Here is an 18,085-nt window from a genome sequence, read left to right as displayed (position 1 = left end):
CCGCCGCCATTCCCTCACGGTGCCGGTGTGTGCTCACTGCCCCGCAGCCATTCCCTCACGGTGCCGGTGTGTGCTCCCTGCCCCGCAGCCATTCCCTCACGGTGCCGGTGTGTGCTCCCTGCCCCGCAGCCATTCCCTCATCCCCTCCCCTCAGGGCGTTTGTGCCCCTGCCCGCCTGCCCCCGTGATTTTGGGAGCTCTTCCCACCCCGAACGGAGGCTGCTGAAGTATCCGAGGCGGAAGGGAGAATGTGGAGGAGGAGAGGAAACTCTTAAATGGATAATTTAGAAATGAAGAGGTTAATACCTCATACTCTCTGTTTAATGCTGCTTGTAAATCTAACTGAAACAACACGTATCAGCAGGTGGTAATGTCATAAATAAACAATGTTTATTGTTCAGCTGATTGTAAGTTACTTTCTCTTTTAAATAAAGCAAAATACTCGGAATTTTTGGCTCGCAGAGGATGACGTTTCTCACAGAGTTTCAAAATTTGGCAGTGACCTATATAGCTGCATTTGTAATTATAGGGTTAGTCATGATCATAGGACCTATTAAATAGTATGAAATGCACCCACAAAAAGGTGTTCCTTTGTCTAGGATAGTGAATCTTTAAAGTTTGAAAAACTAAAATCTGATGACCAAATTGTGTTTTTTCTTTATACTCTGCAGGTAGTGTAGATGGTATTTGGTAGGTGACTTAATTTTGAACACTGTTATGGCTAAATTTAGGGAAATATGTCTAGTTACATGGTAGAGTGGAAGTGAATCTAGGGCCCCCTAAGAAAAGGGTGGTGGGACACATGTTACTGGTCAGATGTAATTACCATGGGCAGCCAGGGGACATGCCCATACTTATTGTAGTAAAACCTAAGAAGAAAATGAAAAAAYAGCTCTGSCATTCAGTCAAAATGCAAGTCTGARCTGCTTTTGTGGTRTACAGGATAYACCAATAATGAGAGGCTCYTWTTTGAGTRGATGAGTAACATCAAAAGTTACCTCATGGTAATTAAYTCTTTAAATAATAGCTGGACAAGTGTTTTGTTTTCTTTCACTTTTTGCTTCAGGGTTCCTAAATAGCAGCTGCAGTTGSACTAAAGTATCATTTACTGGTCAACCTTGTTCTGTATTCATCTCTTCCTGGAGAAATTTTGTTGCTTCCCTGTTGAATGATTTGAAACTGGCAAACTCAGCATACTTGATGATGTGACARCCTTGTGTTGTATAACAAATCCCCATCTGGACTTGCCCAGAATAGACTGTGGCCTGTGAATAGGAAGTTCTGTTATGCCTTTTRCCAGAGTTTTAACTGCACAGCTCCCAGACTTGGGCAACTTTTTGGGATAGTTTTATACTTCCTGAAACAGTGCTACCCTGGACAGGATACACAGAAAAAAACCTCTGGACCCTAACAGGGATTTTAAAATGTCCCCAACAGTTTGTCTGTTCTGTTTTTTGGCTAAAAGTAAGTGAACATTTTATTGCTAAACCCTCAAAATCTTTTTGTTTTGCAGCATTATTGAGAAGGGGGAAGAAAATTGTGGGCACCTAATTGAAGCTCACAAAGAGTGTATGAGAGCTCTGGGCTTCAAGATATGAATGAGATGAGCAGGACCGAATGGGGTGAGTATAGTGAAGTGCCCTGTCACCTCAGCTCATGCTACTGGGCAGCCCAGAGTACTGTTCATGATGGCAAAGGGGTGGTGCTTATGAGAGAGAGGGCAGAACAATCCTCATTGACACCAGAGTCAAGGATTGCTGTCCTTGTGAGGGTGGTGAAGCCTTTGGCAGAACCTCTGTGAGTCCCCCTTCAGCAGCAGAACATGCTGCTGCCTCTTGTCTTCTAATAGATCCAAACCTCAGTTTAGATTTCTGATTTAGGGCACATGGGAGTTGGTTTTTGTGGGTTTGTGCTGGGGTTTTTTTTTGTTGATTGTTCAACTGTTGCTAAATATCYAGTGGAAATCCATGTTTTGTGAAGCTGTGTTTCCTTTCTCTTCTAGATGATGTCTTTGGTGTGATTGTGATCTGGAAAGCTGCAAAATAAATTATTTCTGCAAGTTACTTCAAAGAATAAATATAAACAAAGAATTTATTTATAAAGAGTCTCTAATGATAGATTATGCATCACATCTGTAGTTTTTCCACTGTTAGCCCTTGACCACTGCTATAGAAAATATATTTTTCCTCTTAATAAAAGTCTGAAAATGACCAGTGTTCCTGACTTCAGTTTGTTTATAGGTAAAGAAATGACAGTGCCCTCCATACTGAAAACAGAATGCTGCAGGAAAGGAGAGAAGGAGAAAAGCCTGCTTAATCATTATCATGAAAACACAGATTACTCTGGTGTTGTGGTTGAACAGAGAGGTGATGGGTTTTTCCCACTGATGGAAATTGTGAAATTGTGGCAGCAGCATTGCTCTCTTACAGTTTCAGCAGTCATGCTGAAGCTTGTAGAGCCRTTTGTGACAGTAGCTGTAACTATGTTTGTGCAAAGGTGACCACAGTYTTATGAAATGAACTTCCTTAGAGTCAGAACTGTATTTGGTTTCTCCTSTTCGAATTCTTCTGACGGTTTTTGAATGCCATTACCCGAGCTTCATTCTTTATAATTAATTAGGTACTTCCCATGTCGAACTCACTTGAGCCAGTAGTTCTTCAAGGGAAAGGAAGCAGAGGATTGCTGTCTCACTGCAAAAATGACTTGTACAGGTCACTTGCCTGAAAATAAATATTTTTTTATGCCAATTTTTTGTTGTGTTGGCCTAGTGCTAGGCATGCATGCCTTTTGTTTTCTGGCTGCTTTTTTCACCTGTATGAGATGACAGTGGGAGKGGTGGTTGTTGTCTTTGATTCCTTCTTAAAATCTAAAGGAAAAAAGAAGTGCAGTTGTTGGTTTGTTACACATTTGGGACTTTCTGACTTCATACCATGTAACTGTGCAACCCTAGTGGTGTTGTTGCTGTGGCCAGCTTTCCTGAAGACAGTATCACTAATTACTTTTTGTCCTGATGAGTTTTCAGAAGCTGAAGATATGAGCTCTGTGCTTTGTCTTGATTTTTCTCTCGACTTTGATCCTGCTGGAGGGGTGGGTGCAGTCACCATCATTTGTCTGCCTGCTGGGCCCTGCATATCCTGAGCTGGCAATGGCTTTTGACTGTGAACATTAGTATGTGACACTTGGTGCTGCCTCTGCTGAGGCTCACAAGTTGTGTGAGGAGAGTTTAGAGTCTTCCTCCAGGAATGTTGTATGAAGGTACTATCTTGAGGCAGGAGTTGTGTCGATGTTGGCTTTCAGCCTCAGAGTAGGGATGCAGCTGTGGCTATGGCAGAAAGTATTCAAAGCTGCCCTTGGCACTGTAGGTCCTGTAGGAGCAGGACTTGGTGCTTTTCTTGGTGTTTATTGTTGTCTTGAGGTAAAAACTTGAATAAGGTCATTTCTTGTTGAACCATTGTGTGTCGGAGCTTGAATTGAAGAGAATGTTAAAAGGTGGGTAAGCACCAGCTTTGTRGTGGCATAATCTGGGTAAAGTGTGGAAATGGTGCCATAGAAGAGAACAGGGCAGAGATTGGCAGTGGCCAAGTGAGGATGGAGTGTTGTTTATATCAGGTCAAGAAAAGGAAAAAATGTGTTCTTGCACAATTTTACACAAATTCTGTTAACTTGAGAAATGAGCTATCTAGGCCTCCATGAAGGTAAAAGCATGGCTGGTGCTTTAGAAAGTTTTGGGAGATGAGATGATGAGTGGAATGCTGATGTACCTGTGTGTAATAGGTACAGAAAAGATACTGGACAAGTCTAGTTAAAGCAGCAATGGGAAAACCTTGCAGTCAAATTTGGGGAGTGGCTTCATTTCTTACTATGTATTCCTGTGGAGTGGATTCTGTGCTTCATCCCACTCTGGGGATTGGAAATTCTTGTGTTACTACTTACTGACAGTGTTGGTGACAGACACTGCCCTGTGCAGGATGGTTTGTACCTTCAGGGTGTGAAAGCAAGAAACTTGCCTGAACATTATAGCAGTACAACTAGACACACTACATGCTACCTTTGAACCTTTGTGAGTCACTGTGAGCTTGTCTGGAGCAGGCTTGAGACCTTTCCCAACAATTGGAAATCAAATATCTATATTTTGAGGCTACAGGTTTTCTTTGTGTGTAAGTAACAGTTTCGCAGACTATGTCAGCAATGCACTGTATAATAAATCAAAAAAGAGGTGCCTCATTGTGCTCTCTCTGACTTCAAGCCACCAAATGTCCCCAAAACAGGTGATTGAATTAGTTTTCAGCTTACAGGATCAGTAGTGAACCTGTAGACTTCCTAAGGGACGGTCACAATAACCAGTCATTCAGCTGCTGTGAGATTTGGGACTGATAATCTCTGTGTTGTGTGGCTCTCAAGGACACAGGATTTATTTGCCAAACATAGTGCAGGCTGTACCTGCATTGCATCATCACAYACAGCTTAATATTATGTGCTACTGGTCGAGTCCATTTTAAGCAGGGAAAACAGTGAAGTACCTATTTCCACATTKCCTGTTTCAGTGCTGAAAAGTTTGAAATGTCTATTGTCTTCTTCACAGACACATTTTGTGGTAATGCTTATGTGTTTACTTCCAGGGAAGGGACTTTGTGCTGCTCTGGTATTTTCTATGAACTTGCCAAATTGTTTTCAACTTTGGTATGTCCCTTTCCCTTTGAATCAGTATTGGCTTTTGAACACTCGGATGAACCAGCATCTCTGGATGGAAAGCACTTATTCTAATTCAAGGCAAAGCATGAAAATAAAATATCTCTTTGGCAATAAGAGGGTTTTTTACTTTTGCTAACTTGCTTTTTCAGTTTTGGAAAACTGAAAGTGCTGTGAAGATGATTGGTGTGGTCATGGTACTGTCAAGGCAGAAAGATTTAGTCTTGGTAGTTCAATCACTTTACAAATCTTCYTTTCTGAAATTTAGGTCTGAAAACACCTAACTTAATCTTTAGTGTGTGCTCTGAGATCTACCTTTTAAAATGCTGTATCATTCTCTCTAAAATGCCACATTGGGACCTAGCAGAAAAGTTGTGTATTTTCTAAGGAGAACTTTGTGCTGTTACTGCTGTGGATTGAAAGCTTCCTSTCTGCCTTCCACAGGGAAGTCACAATGGTCATCCTCACCCACGATGCTGGCTCCAACATCATTGTTACATCACTCTTTATGCTCTGGGACATGCCAGAGGAAGGACTTTCTTTGTCCTAATGAGTCATTAACATTGCGTTCCAGTTTATTTTCTGCTCAGGAATTTACCTAACTGAAGAATGAAATTAATAACTTCCTTTTTTCCACTTTCTCCGATGTTGCTGCAAAAGATTTTTGGTAGTATGAAAACACAGGAGAAATTGCAATGGTCCTTCTCAGGATCTCAGGATGCTTCCTCTAATGTAGTTCTATATTTCTGTTCATAGCAGTTCAGTTTTGTCTCCTGGATCTTATATAAAGTATCTTTCTCCTAAGAATTCACAATCTTGATATCCCAACTCCTCATTTTATCAGATGTCAGCCTATCTTGGAGAGAAAGCTCCTTATAATACAGATTTTTTTGCAGAAGCCTAAAGGTAGACAAATGGTTGTCGGGATYATATAGGGAGTATATGACAATGATATGAAAACCAGAACCTGGCTCCCAAGATCTTTATTGTAGTGCTTTGGCTGTAAGAATGGACTTGCTGCTTTGCATAGAAGGTTGAGAGAAAGTTCTTAATTTCCCCATAATTCTTGCAGATGAGTGTTCTGCTTCAGCAGGTAGAATTTATTTGTTCACTTAGTTAAGGGGCCACTGGAGCCCAGGTTCCCTGTTTCACTTTACCCTTGACAGAAAGCACTTTTCTGAATGGACTGTACTCACCCCATGCAAAGTTTAATTTGTCTCCTTTCCTTTCAGGATGGCAACCTGCCAGGCTCTTAGGAGCCATGCAGCTCTGTGTTGCACGTGGCCTAAAATCATTGCTGAGATAAGATTGTACTATCYAAGACCATGATGAATTCTTTAAAGTTGCAATAAAGCCCTGCTGCAGCCTTGCCCAGGACAGTGTTATTCCAAAGCACTGTTAGCAGGAGAGGTGATTGGTGTGTCTTTAACTGAATGGTGCCAATGGGAATGGTATGTTAGGCAGGGCAGCTGCGAGCTCRGCCTGAAACACGACCACCCTTGAAACCCTATCTCTACCCCACTGACCCATGCGGGCTGATTTCACACTGTGTTGGGAGACCACGGGGGTTGTGTCCATGCCTGAAATGTAACTGCATCCTGGCGGTGGGGCCGATCCTGCCTGTGTGACTGATAACTTTTACTTGAAGTAGGGGAGAAACTGCATTTATGCTGTTTTGTGTAGCTGACCAGAGAGGACTGACCTGGAAAGCTCCCTGTCTCCTGGGTTACCTGAGTGGGATGTGTTTGCTGTCCTCTTTGGGTTAAATGAAGGTCTGGGGTGGGTTCCAAATAGCTATTGAAAAAATAAAAATGTGAGATGATGTTTCTCAAGGGTGCTTCCCAACAGAGACGGTAATCCCTCAACAAGGATTTCCCCACAAAACATGCTTCCAAGTGTTCCACACTCACAAAGCTTTTGGCAGGAYAGTCTTGTCTTTGTGATAGATGAACCTGAGTGCCAGAGGCTTGTTTGCTCTAGTTTTATCCCTTGCATTCACAGTTGTCTGGCTGTGCAGAACTTTACCTCGTGATCTTTGATCTAAAATACCCCAGCAGAGAGAGCTGCCTGGAGTAAGAGGAGTAATGCACCCTGTAATGCGCCAGGAAAGCATTAATTGAGAGCCAGCCTCTCTTCTTTTACTAAGTCCCTGCCACAGTGTGAAAAGGGGTGACCTTTTTCCTTTTTTGTGCTGGGTGAAAGTCACTCTCTCGCAGGAGTGCAGTGCAGTGGAGAGCCCAAAATGTGACTGGAGCTCGCCGTGATAAGCTGCTTGTTTTCCCTTTTCCTTTCTCCTCCTCGCACTGTGCGGCGCTTATCGGGACGCCTGAGTTATGTTAAGTAGCGGGTGCATGCTTGCTCTCTGTTCTCCTCGCTGCTTTTGCTCCTTGGATTTCAATTCCAAACATGGTTATCCATTTGGGGTCTCTCTCCTTTCCGCTGCCAAGAGATCCACATTCCACACTCAACACCAGCTCCCTCTGCTGCTCTCTCACGGTTGCTATTCCATTTGCCGGAGTGCAGGCGAGACAGGCAGTGCAAGGAAATCTCTCTCCTGTCTGTGACTTTTCCAGCTAATGGCCTCTACTCTTTTTTTGACTGAGCTCTTTTGGCCTCGCATTTGCCAGCTTCTTTTCTCACTGTTGTGGCTAAGAAGAGGGCCAGCCGACGGTTTGTGAGGACACAAAGAGGACAAGTGAGCCCTTTTGGAATTTTTTGGGTGCAAAAACATTTGGCAGCACTTTTTTTTAACATGTCGCTCTGAAGCACTGCCGCGGGACCAGACGGTGCTCAAGAGGAGGAGGAGGAGGAGGAGGAACGGCTACCCAGCAGCTCTCATTTCAAACCTTTGCAGCACCCTTTGTGTATGACAATCCACTCTGAGCGCAGGACGGCTGGGGAGGGTGGGGAGTGGGGCAGGATGAGCTCAAACAGCCCCTCTTGGGACCAGGCTGTTCTCCGGCCTCCGGTGTGTGATGCCTGGAAGGAGATTATGGAGGAAGCAGCCTATCAGCTGGCCAGCTGCATCGTCCTCCTGGGTTACATGGGGGGAAGTGGCATCTTTGGGTCCCTCTATATCTATGGCCTCCTGGCCCCAGGCTACTTCTGCTATGCTCTGTGGGGCTGGCTGAGCGCTTGTGGGCTGGATATCTTCATCTGGAACATTCTGCTGGTCCTCGCCTGCTTGCTTCAGCTGGCTCACCTGGCTTACCGGCTCCGCAGAAACACCATCCCAGAAGAGTTTGACCTCCTCTACAAGACCATGTACCTGCCCTTGCAGGTGCCCCTGGAAGTGTACAAAGAAATTGTGAAGTGCTGTGAAGAGCAGGTGCAGTCGCTAGTCAGAGACCAGAATTACGCTGTGGAGGGCAAGACGCCCATTGACCGCCTCTCGTTGCTGCTGTCTGGCAGGTAAAGGCTCCCCTGGTTCTGAACAAAGTCTGGCTTATTGTATTATCACCCTCTCTAGAAACTGGGGTGAGGATTGTTTCCTTCCTCTGAAAAGGATCTCAGATATGCATCAGTTTGTTGCGGAAGAGGGAAATTTGCTTTTTGAGGGGTTAGTTTTCTTTTGTTTGTCTAATTTAATGGGTAATGGTTTACAGACTCCAGCTGTCTTCTGTGAAGTGGCCTGCTCAGCCTTACCTGTGATGCTTTTGATGAATCCTTACCCCTTTCTCTGTCATTTTGAAGTGATCTTGTTTCTGATGGGATCAGACTGGCTGTGAGGAAGTGTTTCTGGAGGGAGGAGGGCAGTGTGTCTGGAGTGATGGTCTCTGGGGGTACCAGGCACATCTCTGTGATGTGGAGAGCTGTGTGCTGAGTATGCTGAGGCCTCAGTTCACCTGCTCTCCCTGGTCAGCAGTGTTCACAGAGAGGTTCCTGTTCCCAACACCCCAACCCCTCAGGGCTTTGACATTTTTCACTTTGAGCATCATTTCATCAAAAGAGAGTGTGTTCTCCTGTGGTAGATCCTGTCTAACCAGGCCTCTTTCTTTCCTTGTCCTGTCAAGCATTTGTGATATTCCTTCCTCTGGAGGGAACCTCTAGACAGTCCCACTGGAGATTTGATTGAATTAATTCTGCTGATCAAGTATTGGCATTTRTTCACCTGGGATCCTGTGATGTGCCTTTAGCAGCATATCCACTTAATGATTTGCAAAATCCAGGTGCATACAAAGAGCAATAATGTTGGCTTCCAGGCAGCTGCCAGGAACTTGGCACTTCTGTTACATATGGCTGGGAAAAGGAGAAGATCCTTTAATAGGAGCAGTGCTGAGCTGCAGGTGTGTGTCTCACAAGGATTTTCCTTTGGGGATACAAAGCATCACCTGGGGCTCATGTTTTACTTCAGTGGCCAATCCTCTCTGGTGAGGGAGTGTGCACAGGAGAAGGGCTCCCTTCTTTTCTTTGATGTTGCTCCCTTTTCTAAGATGTGTCAAGAGCCCCCTGGGACCACCAGGATGTTGAACGGCAAAACACTGGAAAGAAATTTAGTATGTGTGTTTCCATTAGTGCTTCCYCTTACCAAACATCTCTGCTGAGCTGCTAGTTCTGAGGTTTACTGTATCTGCAAGTAACATTGATGGAGAAAAATCTGTGCTGTCTTCACCTGCACTGGATAGATAACGTGAAGCTGCTCTGTGGGAATGAAAGTGCTGCAACAGACAGTAAGATGGTGATGGTGGTGGTTTTTGGGTTCTCTTTGCAGTGGGAAGTATGCATCTTGGCTGGTACAGGATGCTTCATGGAGATGGGAATGGATTTACATTTCCTGGGACCCACTCTATTGCCTTATGAGGTCCTTGCTGACCCAGCAGAGCATTGCTGCTGTTGTGAACAAGTGGGGTCTTGGGAATGCAGAATATGCCTGGATCAGRAAATGTGCCTTGCAGTCCCTGACCCCTCCAGGCAGCACTCCCAGCTGATTAGAAGCCAGTGGTGGACTGTGTCTTGTAACTCCTGAAAGCAAGAATTGCCTTTGTGYATCATACAACAGGGGTGCATGGTGACAGGAAAGCAAGAGGCCCCAAGTCTGGTGATGCAGAGCTATGAATAGAACTCCAGAGTGCCCTGCCATTGTCCTTGCCCCAAGCCTGGGCAGCTCCTTCTCTGTTCCCACAGCTGAACTGATGCACGTTTGACCTTGACACTGGCAGGCACTTGTAGCAAAAGTGGGCAAAAGGGATCCTTAGAAGACCAAGAGAAAGTGAGTTGGGTATGTGCAGTGTACTATGAGCTCACAGGGTGATCTGTCAGGAACCGTGGGCAGCGTGATTTTGGGGGATCTTTTCTGTAATGACTTCCCTGTGCTGTGACAGGGAATGCCCTCGTGCAATCCTGGGGGCAGGAGGAAGATACAAGGACAAAGAGCCACAGACTGGCTTAGAAATAYCTAGAAAGCAGCAGCAGTTCTGTGGGTGGAGAAGTCCTGGGTTAGGACCAAGATTGCACCTGTGAGGGCTCTCTGTGTAGCAAGAAACAGGAAACAGATGGAGTGTGGGGAGTGTGGGGAAGTGGCAGCAAATAGAAAGGAAGGATGGCCTCATCACCAGAGCTCCTGCAGCTGTCCCAGGAGGATACAAGACATGTGTGAGACAAGTATTTCTTTCTTCCTTGGTGGGACACCCTGATCCAGGYATATTCTGCATTCTGAGCTGATCAGATTTGTGTGACATCTGTTTTGTGGCCTAAGCCTGTGTTYCTCACCTGTTTTCTGCAGGATCCGAGTGTGCCAGGATGGACAATTCCTTCACTACGTCTTTCCATACCAATTCCTGGACTCTCCTGAATGGGAGTCGCTGCGACCCTCTGAGGAAGGAACTTTCCAGGTAACCCCAGCTCAGCTTCACTCCATGCTGCTTTGCTGCACGTCTGAGAAGGGGATGGAGTGGCCTCATGATGCCATTCAAAGCTCACCAGGAATACTTTCCTCCCCTTCTTTGTGGTTTAGCCAGCGCAGGATTGTGGGCTCAGCTGTTTTACCTTTTTATCAACCTTGTTCTGAACATCTCAGGGCTTGCTCCCACTATCTGCTGATAGCAAGGAGGGTGGAGCGTCGTGCTCCTCCTTCCAGTTTATCAGGGAATTGAGGTATTGGATTTCTCTCGTCCATGGTAGTATTCTCTAGTACCTGTACTGATGTGTTTGCCCTGCACGCTGCTGGCAGTCTGTACTGCCCCAGCATCAGGATGGCAGCTGTAGCAATGCAGCAGTGATGTGAATCCATAAATATCCTGCTCCTCACAGAAGTTTCTGATGGTCATGTGTTTGGGGTGGGGAAGCAGAAAGGATGGYTCACACCCGAATATGGTTCTTTCTGAGCAGAAAGATCCCTTGCTGAGAGGCCARGCCAATTCTTATTCACAGCAACTGGAAGGATTTTGGCCTTGCTGTCAACACCCCACAATGTTTCTTTGGCTTTCCTTCTRGAGAAGATTACTTAAGCCTACGTCCCTCTGTCTTTAACTCACATCCCAGGATGGCCTGATAATTGTCAGGATGTCGATCTTGATTATGTCAGTTAGAGAAATTTGCTAATCCCTTGGGAGCGTGGGACGGTCCTGAGGGAATGATGCTTTTTCATGAGGGTAGCCCCAAGCAGACTTGGTTAAACCAGGGCAGCTCTCCAAATCTTTGGCTTTCTCTCCAAATCTCCAAGCTTTCCTAGGGTCTGAATTTGGCTCATGTGTGAAAGGGTCGTGGTAATTGCTCCTGAAAACTGTGCCATTGCCTGTGGCTTTGGTTGCAGGAGATAGCTGGCTGTGTGACTGTGGCACGGGGACAGACTGAGCAGAAATAGGAATGCTGGACYGAGGTACTGAGGTGGAAAAGGCAACAACAGCATGGCTGTGCTAGGGCTGGTAGTATCTCATGTTTTGCACAGATCTTCAATCAGGCAGCAGAGTGCTGCTAACTCCTGGGCTGTATTTGCCCAAACAGAGAGAGTGATGGCTGCCTGGTGCTCCMGGCAGGGAAATGGCTGACTGCATGGTATGCAACCAGCAAAGGTATCCACAGCATTTTCTGAGCTAATTTCTGTGTAACTGAATGTTCCCACACCTCCTGAAGGTCTTTATCTGTGGTTCATGAGGCAGTTTGGGAGCAGGCTGGTKCCAGGCTGCACAAGCTGTGCCAGCACCATGCTCTTGGCACCTCTCCTGCTCTGCAAGACAGTGGTGTCGGGTGTGGGTGACACCAGCACAGGGAGGKAGAGCCTTAGGGAATGCCATATGCTGGAAATGCCTAAACCCCACTTCTGCTTACTGAGGAGCATGAAGAAGTAGCAGCTGTATGAGACCAGCATTCATCAGGTGAGGCTTGACCAGTCTGTGTACCTGGAAGGACCTTACTCGTGATGGCCATGCCTAACCATGGTGATGTGCTGCTTTTGGCAGCTGTTTAATCCACTAGTCCTTCTCACCTGAGTAGTTAATAAAACTCTGTAATTTATCTCAGCCTTATTCCTAGCATCACAATAATTGGGTTTAAAAAGTGCATATTGGACTCTGGAACTTTAMTGGAGAAGGGCATGGAAGGTTTGTCTTGCCCAAATTTTCCCCATGGCTCTCTGGATTGAACAGTTTCAATTTTGAGCCCCCTGAAAAATGACTGAAGCATGACTTGGTCTACAAGAATAGCTGGTTTCCTTGAGCWTTCTGCTTTGGCTGTGTCTGCTTCCCACAGGACTGCTGGGTTTCAGTGCCTGAAGGAGTTTGGTTTCAGGGCTGGCACTTTCCCCCAGAAGGCTGAATTACAGGCTCTTGCTGATGTATTTGTGTCAGGGGGGATTCAGGAGTGAAATCTGTCTTGCTGTCCCGGTGTAGGTGGCCAGTTTGCTTATTGCATCTCAATCCCTCACAAGAAGGGATCACTTTTGATCATTGTGCCAGAAGTTGGTTAGGAAAATGAGATTCTGGTCATTTCAATTTCCGTGTGACCCTTCTTCTTTGCTCGCCTGGCCTGGGRAAGTTCTCAGGTTTTATCTCCTATATTTCTCTCATCAGACAGCTGTTTGCAGGGCAATGGCATTAAATATCAAACCCAAGGACACACACATGCAGCCWGGCCATGTTCAGCTTTCCAGTGGCTCTGTGCCATGGCGGCTGCCCAAGGAGACCCCTGGATATAGAGTGAAAGGGAGCCCCCGGGATATTTTGGCTCTGGCACTTGTTCACATGCCAGTGTCTCCATTACACTCGGATGTTCTTCTTTGGCTCAGGGCAGGTTGACCCTTCCTGCATTTCTTGTCTATATTATTWTTATTTATTATAATATACACTCACATATTATATAAGGTTTTTTGCTGGAATTAGTCTCRTCCTACAGCTTGTCTCTTTCCATTGGTAAAACCTGAAGTGAAATGAAACATTCTCTGGAATCAACCCGATAAACCCTCATGGATTTTCTATATATACACAAACACAATAAAACCTTTTTATTTCCTCTCTCACTGAGCTGCGCTGCAATGTGCTTCAAGACCCTTCAGCCCTACAGAGTCCAGCAGAGCTGCTGAGACAAAATGTCCCTCTGGCACAGGGTGACCAAACCATCCTTCCAGATGGCCCTTCCAGCACTTGGGGCTTTTTTGGAGCAAGGACTGTGCACCCCAGCAGCAGGATGGGTCAGCAGCCTGCCCCAAGGCTACTCACTGGCAACTTGAACTGGCTGGGCATGCAAAAACATCCCCCTCTGTAGCATTTCTGTGGAGGAATAGGGGTGTCTGTGCTGCCCTGGTCATTTCAGCTGCATCCCTCAGATGTCAAGAGGGAGCATCATGAGAAAGCAAGAGGGTGAAATGTAGCCATGCATGTGGCTGGGTTAAATGAGGACATTGTGTAGGAAAATGGGGTCTTTGGCTCCTTGGGGACAGGAAACAGCAGCAGGTAAGGATTTATCCAGTCATAAAACCAGGACAATCTGGTTCTCCAGCCCCATCATCTCCAAGGAGAATAGGCATCCAGGGGGCTGAGTGCCTTCCCTGGAGTGAAGCACATGGCTCCGAGGTGGGTGACCCCTACTCCGCTTGCTCCCTGCCCCACAGGTCACGCTGACAGCCGAGACCGACTGCAGCTACATCACCTGGCCCAGGAAGAAGCTGTACCTGCTGCTGAGGAAGGACCGCTACATCGCCCGSCTCTTCTCCTCCCACCTGGGCTACGACATCTCCGAGAAGCTCTACTCCCTCAACGAGAAGCTCTTCGCCAAATTTGGCCTTCGCTTCGACATCCGCTTGCCCAGCCTCTACCACGTCCTCGGGCCAGCCTCCTCGGAGGGGGAATCAGAGGACTGTGAGGAGCTGCTCCCTGTCTCTGGCCAGGCTGGCATCTCTGAGCCACCGTCACAGCCGCCACCAGCACCGCCACTGCCAGCTCCGCGTCCCCGCGCCTCCCGGCCCGACAGTGACCTGCTGGGTGAGGACTCCACCAGTCTTGTCTTGGAAGATTTTGCTGAGTTGCCGGGGTCTTTTATGGACTATGTGAGCGAAGGGGAGTATATGAAGTGAGGGCACTCCTGGCACGGGCACACCTCACCCTGTGTGGGACCCTCGTGTAAGTACCCACTTGCAGAGCAAGTCTTTCCCGTGATGCACCTGCCTGGACAGAGCAGTTGGCCCCCATTTGGCATGGATTTGCAGTGTTTTTTGGCCTGCCCCAAGGATCCCAGAAGGTGTGCTCAAGCTATGTGATTTTCTTAAGGAAATGCAGCAGGGCAGAGGCTTGACTCCAGGCACCAGCTGTACTGTGGGGTAGAAGGGCTGGTAACCTGGCCATAGAAAGCTCTTCCATGCCCAGTTCTGTCTTCACCCCTCAGGAGAGGTAGAAAATCTGAAATGGTGTCCAGGCTGGCAGGTGGTACACGAGTGGTCACAGAGACCATGAGATACTCCAGTATTGAACCAGAGCTCTGCAGGTGAGAGAGCCCACATTCCAGGAGATGCCAACAAGAGTAGAAACAGCTCCAGGGTTTATAACAGATGAGTAGCCAGGAGCTGCTGTAAACCCTGCAAGTGCTCAGTCTGGGCAGGGGGAGAAAGCTCAGAGTCCTTCCTCTCCCTGCCCACACAGCTCATCCCAGCATTTGATCTTCCCTCCKTGTTTCTGCTGAGGKTCATCTCTGCCAGATCAGTAAGATATTGGAAAGCCTGCCCTGGGTGGTATAGGTCTTGCCTCCAATCACCCTGGGTGGGCTGACAGGCTAAATATTTTAAGATACCCCAAACTCTGCTTTCCAGTGAGTGAGAATGAGATGCTCTTCCAAAATGCCAGCTCCTAACTCCACAAGGGAAAAACATTCCTGTGCCTGTGGCTGTTGGGGCAGAGGAACAATGCATGCAAACAGAAATAGATGGGAGAGTGGCTTGTGCTTGAAATTCAAATCCAAGTGGCTGAGAGAGAAATTCCACCCTGAGCTACTTTTAGCTAGCTACTGCACACTAGCTGCTACAGACCAGCTGCAGACCCCAAAATGTGCATTCCTAACCCAGCTACCAAGCTTGGGACTGGGATTTCTGTCCTAAAAGTGACCACTGCATGTGTCCCAGCTGGCTCTGCATGGCAGGGAGGAGGTTGCAGGGCTGGGCTGCAGCTGGCAAGTTTATCCTCCATCAGGCAGCTTTGAACACAGTGCAACCTTGCAGCCTGCTCTTCTCTGTGCCTGCTTGGGTCTGCTTCTACCTGTGCTGTGGACTCAAGTGGCAGGGACCGTTGAGCCCTAACAAGTCTGCAGCRTTCTTCATATTATCTGGGATATGAAGAAAGTGGCCAGGGAAAGAACAAGTGTATTTTGTTTTGGCTGAATCAGATGAAGGGTCAGCAAGAGTTTTTGATTAGGGTTTTGTTGTTGGGGTTGGTTTGTTGGTTTTGTGTGGTTGGTTTTTGTTTTCTTTTTTAAGGAGGCACAGGGAAAAAAAAAATCCACATCTGTCCTAGAAACATGAGTCCCTGTTTTTGCTGGTAGGCTGCTGSAGATATGAATTTGCAGCTTTTTCAGTCCTTACTTGGAGAAGCAGGAGCCCTTAATCACTTATGAGACAGCCAACCTCCTGKCTATCAGAAGTGTCTGTGAACACATGCAATCACAAGTGAATGCAAGTAGTGTTGTAAACATGGTGAAGTCACTTTGTCCATGCTTCGATTCTATTTTGCCTTCTCAGAAGGAGGATATTCATTCTCAGATAATTGGTAGAATTCTCCTAGTTGATCAAGCTCAATAAAATGAGAATTTCAAATGCAATAAAAAAGAGAAGAGTCAAGGAACACCATAGCTTTTTTTGGATAATTTTCACCCATTTTTGGTGATAAAGCAATGCTGTGAACATACACACAAGAGGTATGTGTGTTGGGCAAAATTTGTGCAACGCAGCAGAAAGCTGTATCTCTCAGTCTGGAGAAAATAGTCAGGTGGTATTTTGATTTTTAAGGTAATTAGACAGGGAATCAAAAACCCTGTTTGGTGTGTTCATAATAGTGGAATGAGAGCTTCCCTGYTACCCTGCTTGCCATTTGTGTGTCCTAATCACATCACATCTCATCCCATCCCACATCAGATTGCAGCACAGCAGCAATTATCACATCTGGATGATAATCCACAGTGACTTGAGTGCCTCACCACAAACCCCAGTGATACAGAAGGGCTGCAGGTTTTCCCTCTGTCCAAACACTTGTCACAGCTCAGCAAATAATCTGAGCAGGTCTGCTGCAGCTCAGGTAAAGCACTTTCACAACTTTTTCTCACATCTGTAATAAACAGGGAAATTCCCTGCAGCGTCATTACTCAGAGTAAGTCCCTGAAGTCAGAGCTCCCCTGGGGCTTTCCCCTGGTCTGTGCTCTCATCTCCTTCCCCAGCARCTCCCAATGTGGGTAATCACCTTGCAGCTCTCTGAATTCCCCGTGCTGAAGTGCTTCTGTGGGTCACGTTCCTTTTCTGTCACTACAACAGCCACCTKGCAGGAGGGCAGCTCTTGAATGCTCAAAGTGCTACAAAAGTCATATAGAAGAAAATATTCATGGCAGATACTTTGGCCTATTGTTGATATAATAGCATGAAAGAGTTTCTAGTCTCCTTATGAGTAAGATGGACTGTGATATCCCACTGATATCTTGCTCTAAGGACGATGCTGTTTGAAGGAGGCAGTGTCAATGGTTCTGTTCAATACTTGCTTTAACAATGTACTGCTGTATGGCTCAGTGCTCCAGAGGAAACTAAGCCTTATTCCTTGCATGGAAATGTAAACAACCCAAAGCAACCTGCTTTTTCTCCTGTTCATAATGCATTTGTTCTAGTTTGTTGCAATCTAGTGCTTGCAGGATGTGTAGCTGTTGCTATGTGGTTTTTTACAGCTGCCTTTCTATTTGGTGTGTGAGATGGGTGGATGGATGCTTGATAGTCTTCAGCTTGGTATCTAAGTTAGTAGGAACTGTTTTATACCTTTGAGAGCAAAAGCAAAGGAGGTGTGGGCTTTGATTCACCAATATCACAAAAGGTGCTTTGGAAGGGTTTGTTTTTGCTGTCTCAGAATGGGTGTATTACCCTGTGTCCTGATTTATCAGTTGTTGAAGAATTCCATAGTTTTGCATGCTTGTTTAGGAGGGGAGGGGAGAAGAACAGGTAAAGATGGGCTCTGTGAGATTTGTGTCTTGGAAAAATTTGAAAGTATTATAGTAATGGTGCACTCTCTTTTTCTCTCTCTTTCCCTCTCTCTCTTCCTCTGCCCCCTTTTCCTCCCTCCTCCACTGCTTTCCTTCTGCAGCCTCTGAAAACCATCTCCAGAGTTCTCGCCCTCTCTGCAAAGGACGAGCCCCTCTGGCTCCCACTCAGACCCCCGAACTCTAGGGAACAACAGGATCCCAAAGCCCCTCCAAGGGAGCAGAAGCTCACGCAGGTTTTTGACCAGAGAGACACTCTTTAGCATGCAGAGACGTCTGCCAGCAGACATCTACACTCAGGAGCACATGAAGCACATGCTTAAGACTGCAGTGTGACACTCCAGCACCTCCCACCCCGTGTTTTTCACCAGAGCTGCCTTCCCCAGAGTGCTTCCACGGTTTGTTTTCTAGTCCTGCCTCTCTGAGGTGTGTTGGCATCTCTGTCACCAAAGTGCACCAATGTCACTGTGAGCAATACCAGCCTGCTCRCAGAATCTCTGTTCCCTTTGATTCAATGATTCCCATTAAAGTCAGAGATGAAACTACTGGTGTTTGAGGATTTAAAGAGGGAGATAACAGCGGGAGGGAGGGAGAATTTGAAGAGAGAGATCACTTGAGGTGATCTCAAGGCATAGAGTGAACAGGGCAAGGGAAAATGGGCTGCCTGGCAGCTTTGGTAAAGGGCTTGCAATGGAGAGTTTGATAATCTGCATCTCACTGGACATCCACCCTAGTAAGACTAGAAATTA

At 46.5% G+C, this 18,085-nt stretch overlaps 2 protein-coding genes across 3 annotated transcripts in view; both read left to right on the top strand.

The window, feature by feature from the left end:
• LOC130579451 (cytochrome c oxidase copper chaperone) overlaps window positions 1-2,209 on the top strand; it is a 3,212-nt gene extending 1,003 nt beyond the window's left edge. The window contains exons 2-3 of the mRNA XM_057376257.1: window positions 1,513-1,621; window positions 2,002-2,209. Of these exons, the coding sequence (XP_057232240.1) occupies window positions 1,513-1,597 (85 nt within the window). The 3' untranslated portion in view covers window positions 1,598-1,621; window positions 2,002-2,209. The remainder of the gene's footprint in view (window positions 1-1,512; window positions 1,622-2,001) is intronic.
• A 3,730-nt stretch (window positions 2,210-5,939) lies between these two features.
• POPDC2 (popeye domain containing 2) lies at window positions 5,940-17,922 on the top strand. Of its 2 annotated transcripts, none has more exons than XM_057376245.1 (4): window positions 5,940-8,099; window positions 10,411-10,519; window positions 13,732-14,101; window positions 17,441-17,922. In XM_057376245.1, exons 1-4 carry the CDS (start codon window positions 7,555-7,557, stop codon window positions 17,521-17,523), a joined length of 1,107 nt encoding a protein of 368 aa, XP_057232228.1. In that variant the 5' UTR covers window positions 5,940-7,554; the 3' UTR covers window positions 17,524-17,922. The 2 variants fall into 2 exon arrangements, with proteins under 2 accessions (XP_057232228.1, XP_057232227.1); XM_057376244.1 differs by having other exon boundaries at window positions 13,732-14,239; window positions 17,441-17,507.
• Window positions 17,923-18,085: the final 163 nt, after the last annotated feature.

Source organism: Malurus melanocephalus, unplaced genomic scaffold (assembly GCF_030028575.1).
Source record: "Malurus melanocephalus ecotype Western Australia unplaced genomic scaffold, MMel_1.1 scaffold_275, whole genome shotgun sequence".
Taxonomy (NCBI): domain Eukaryota; kingdom Metazoa; phylum Chordata; class Aves; order Passeriformes; family Maluridae; genus Malurus; species Malurus melanocephalus.
This window is presented reverse-complemented; position numbering and strand designations above follow the sequence as displayed.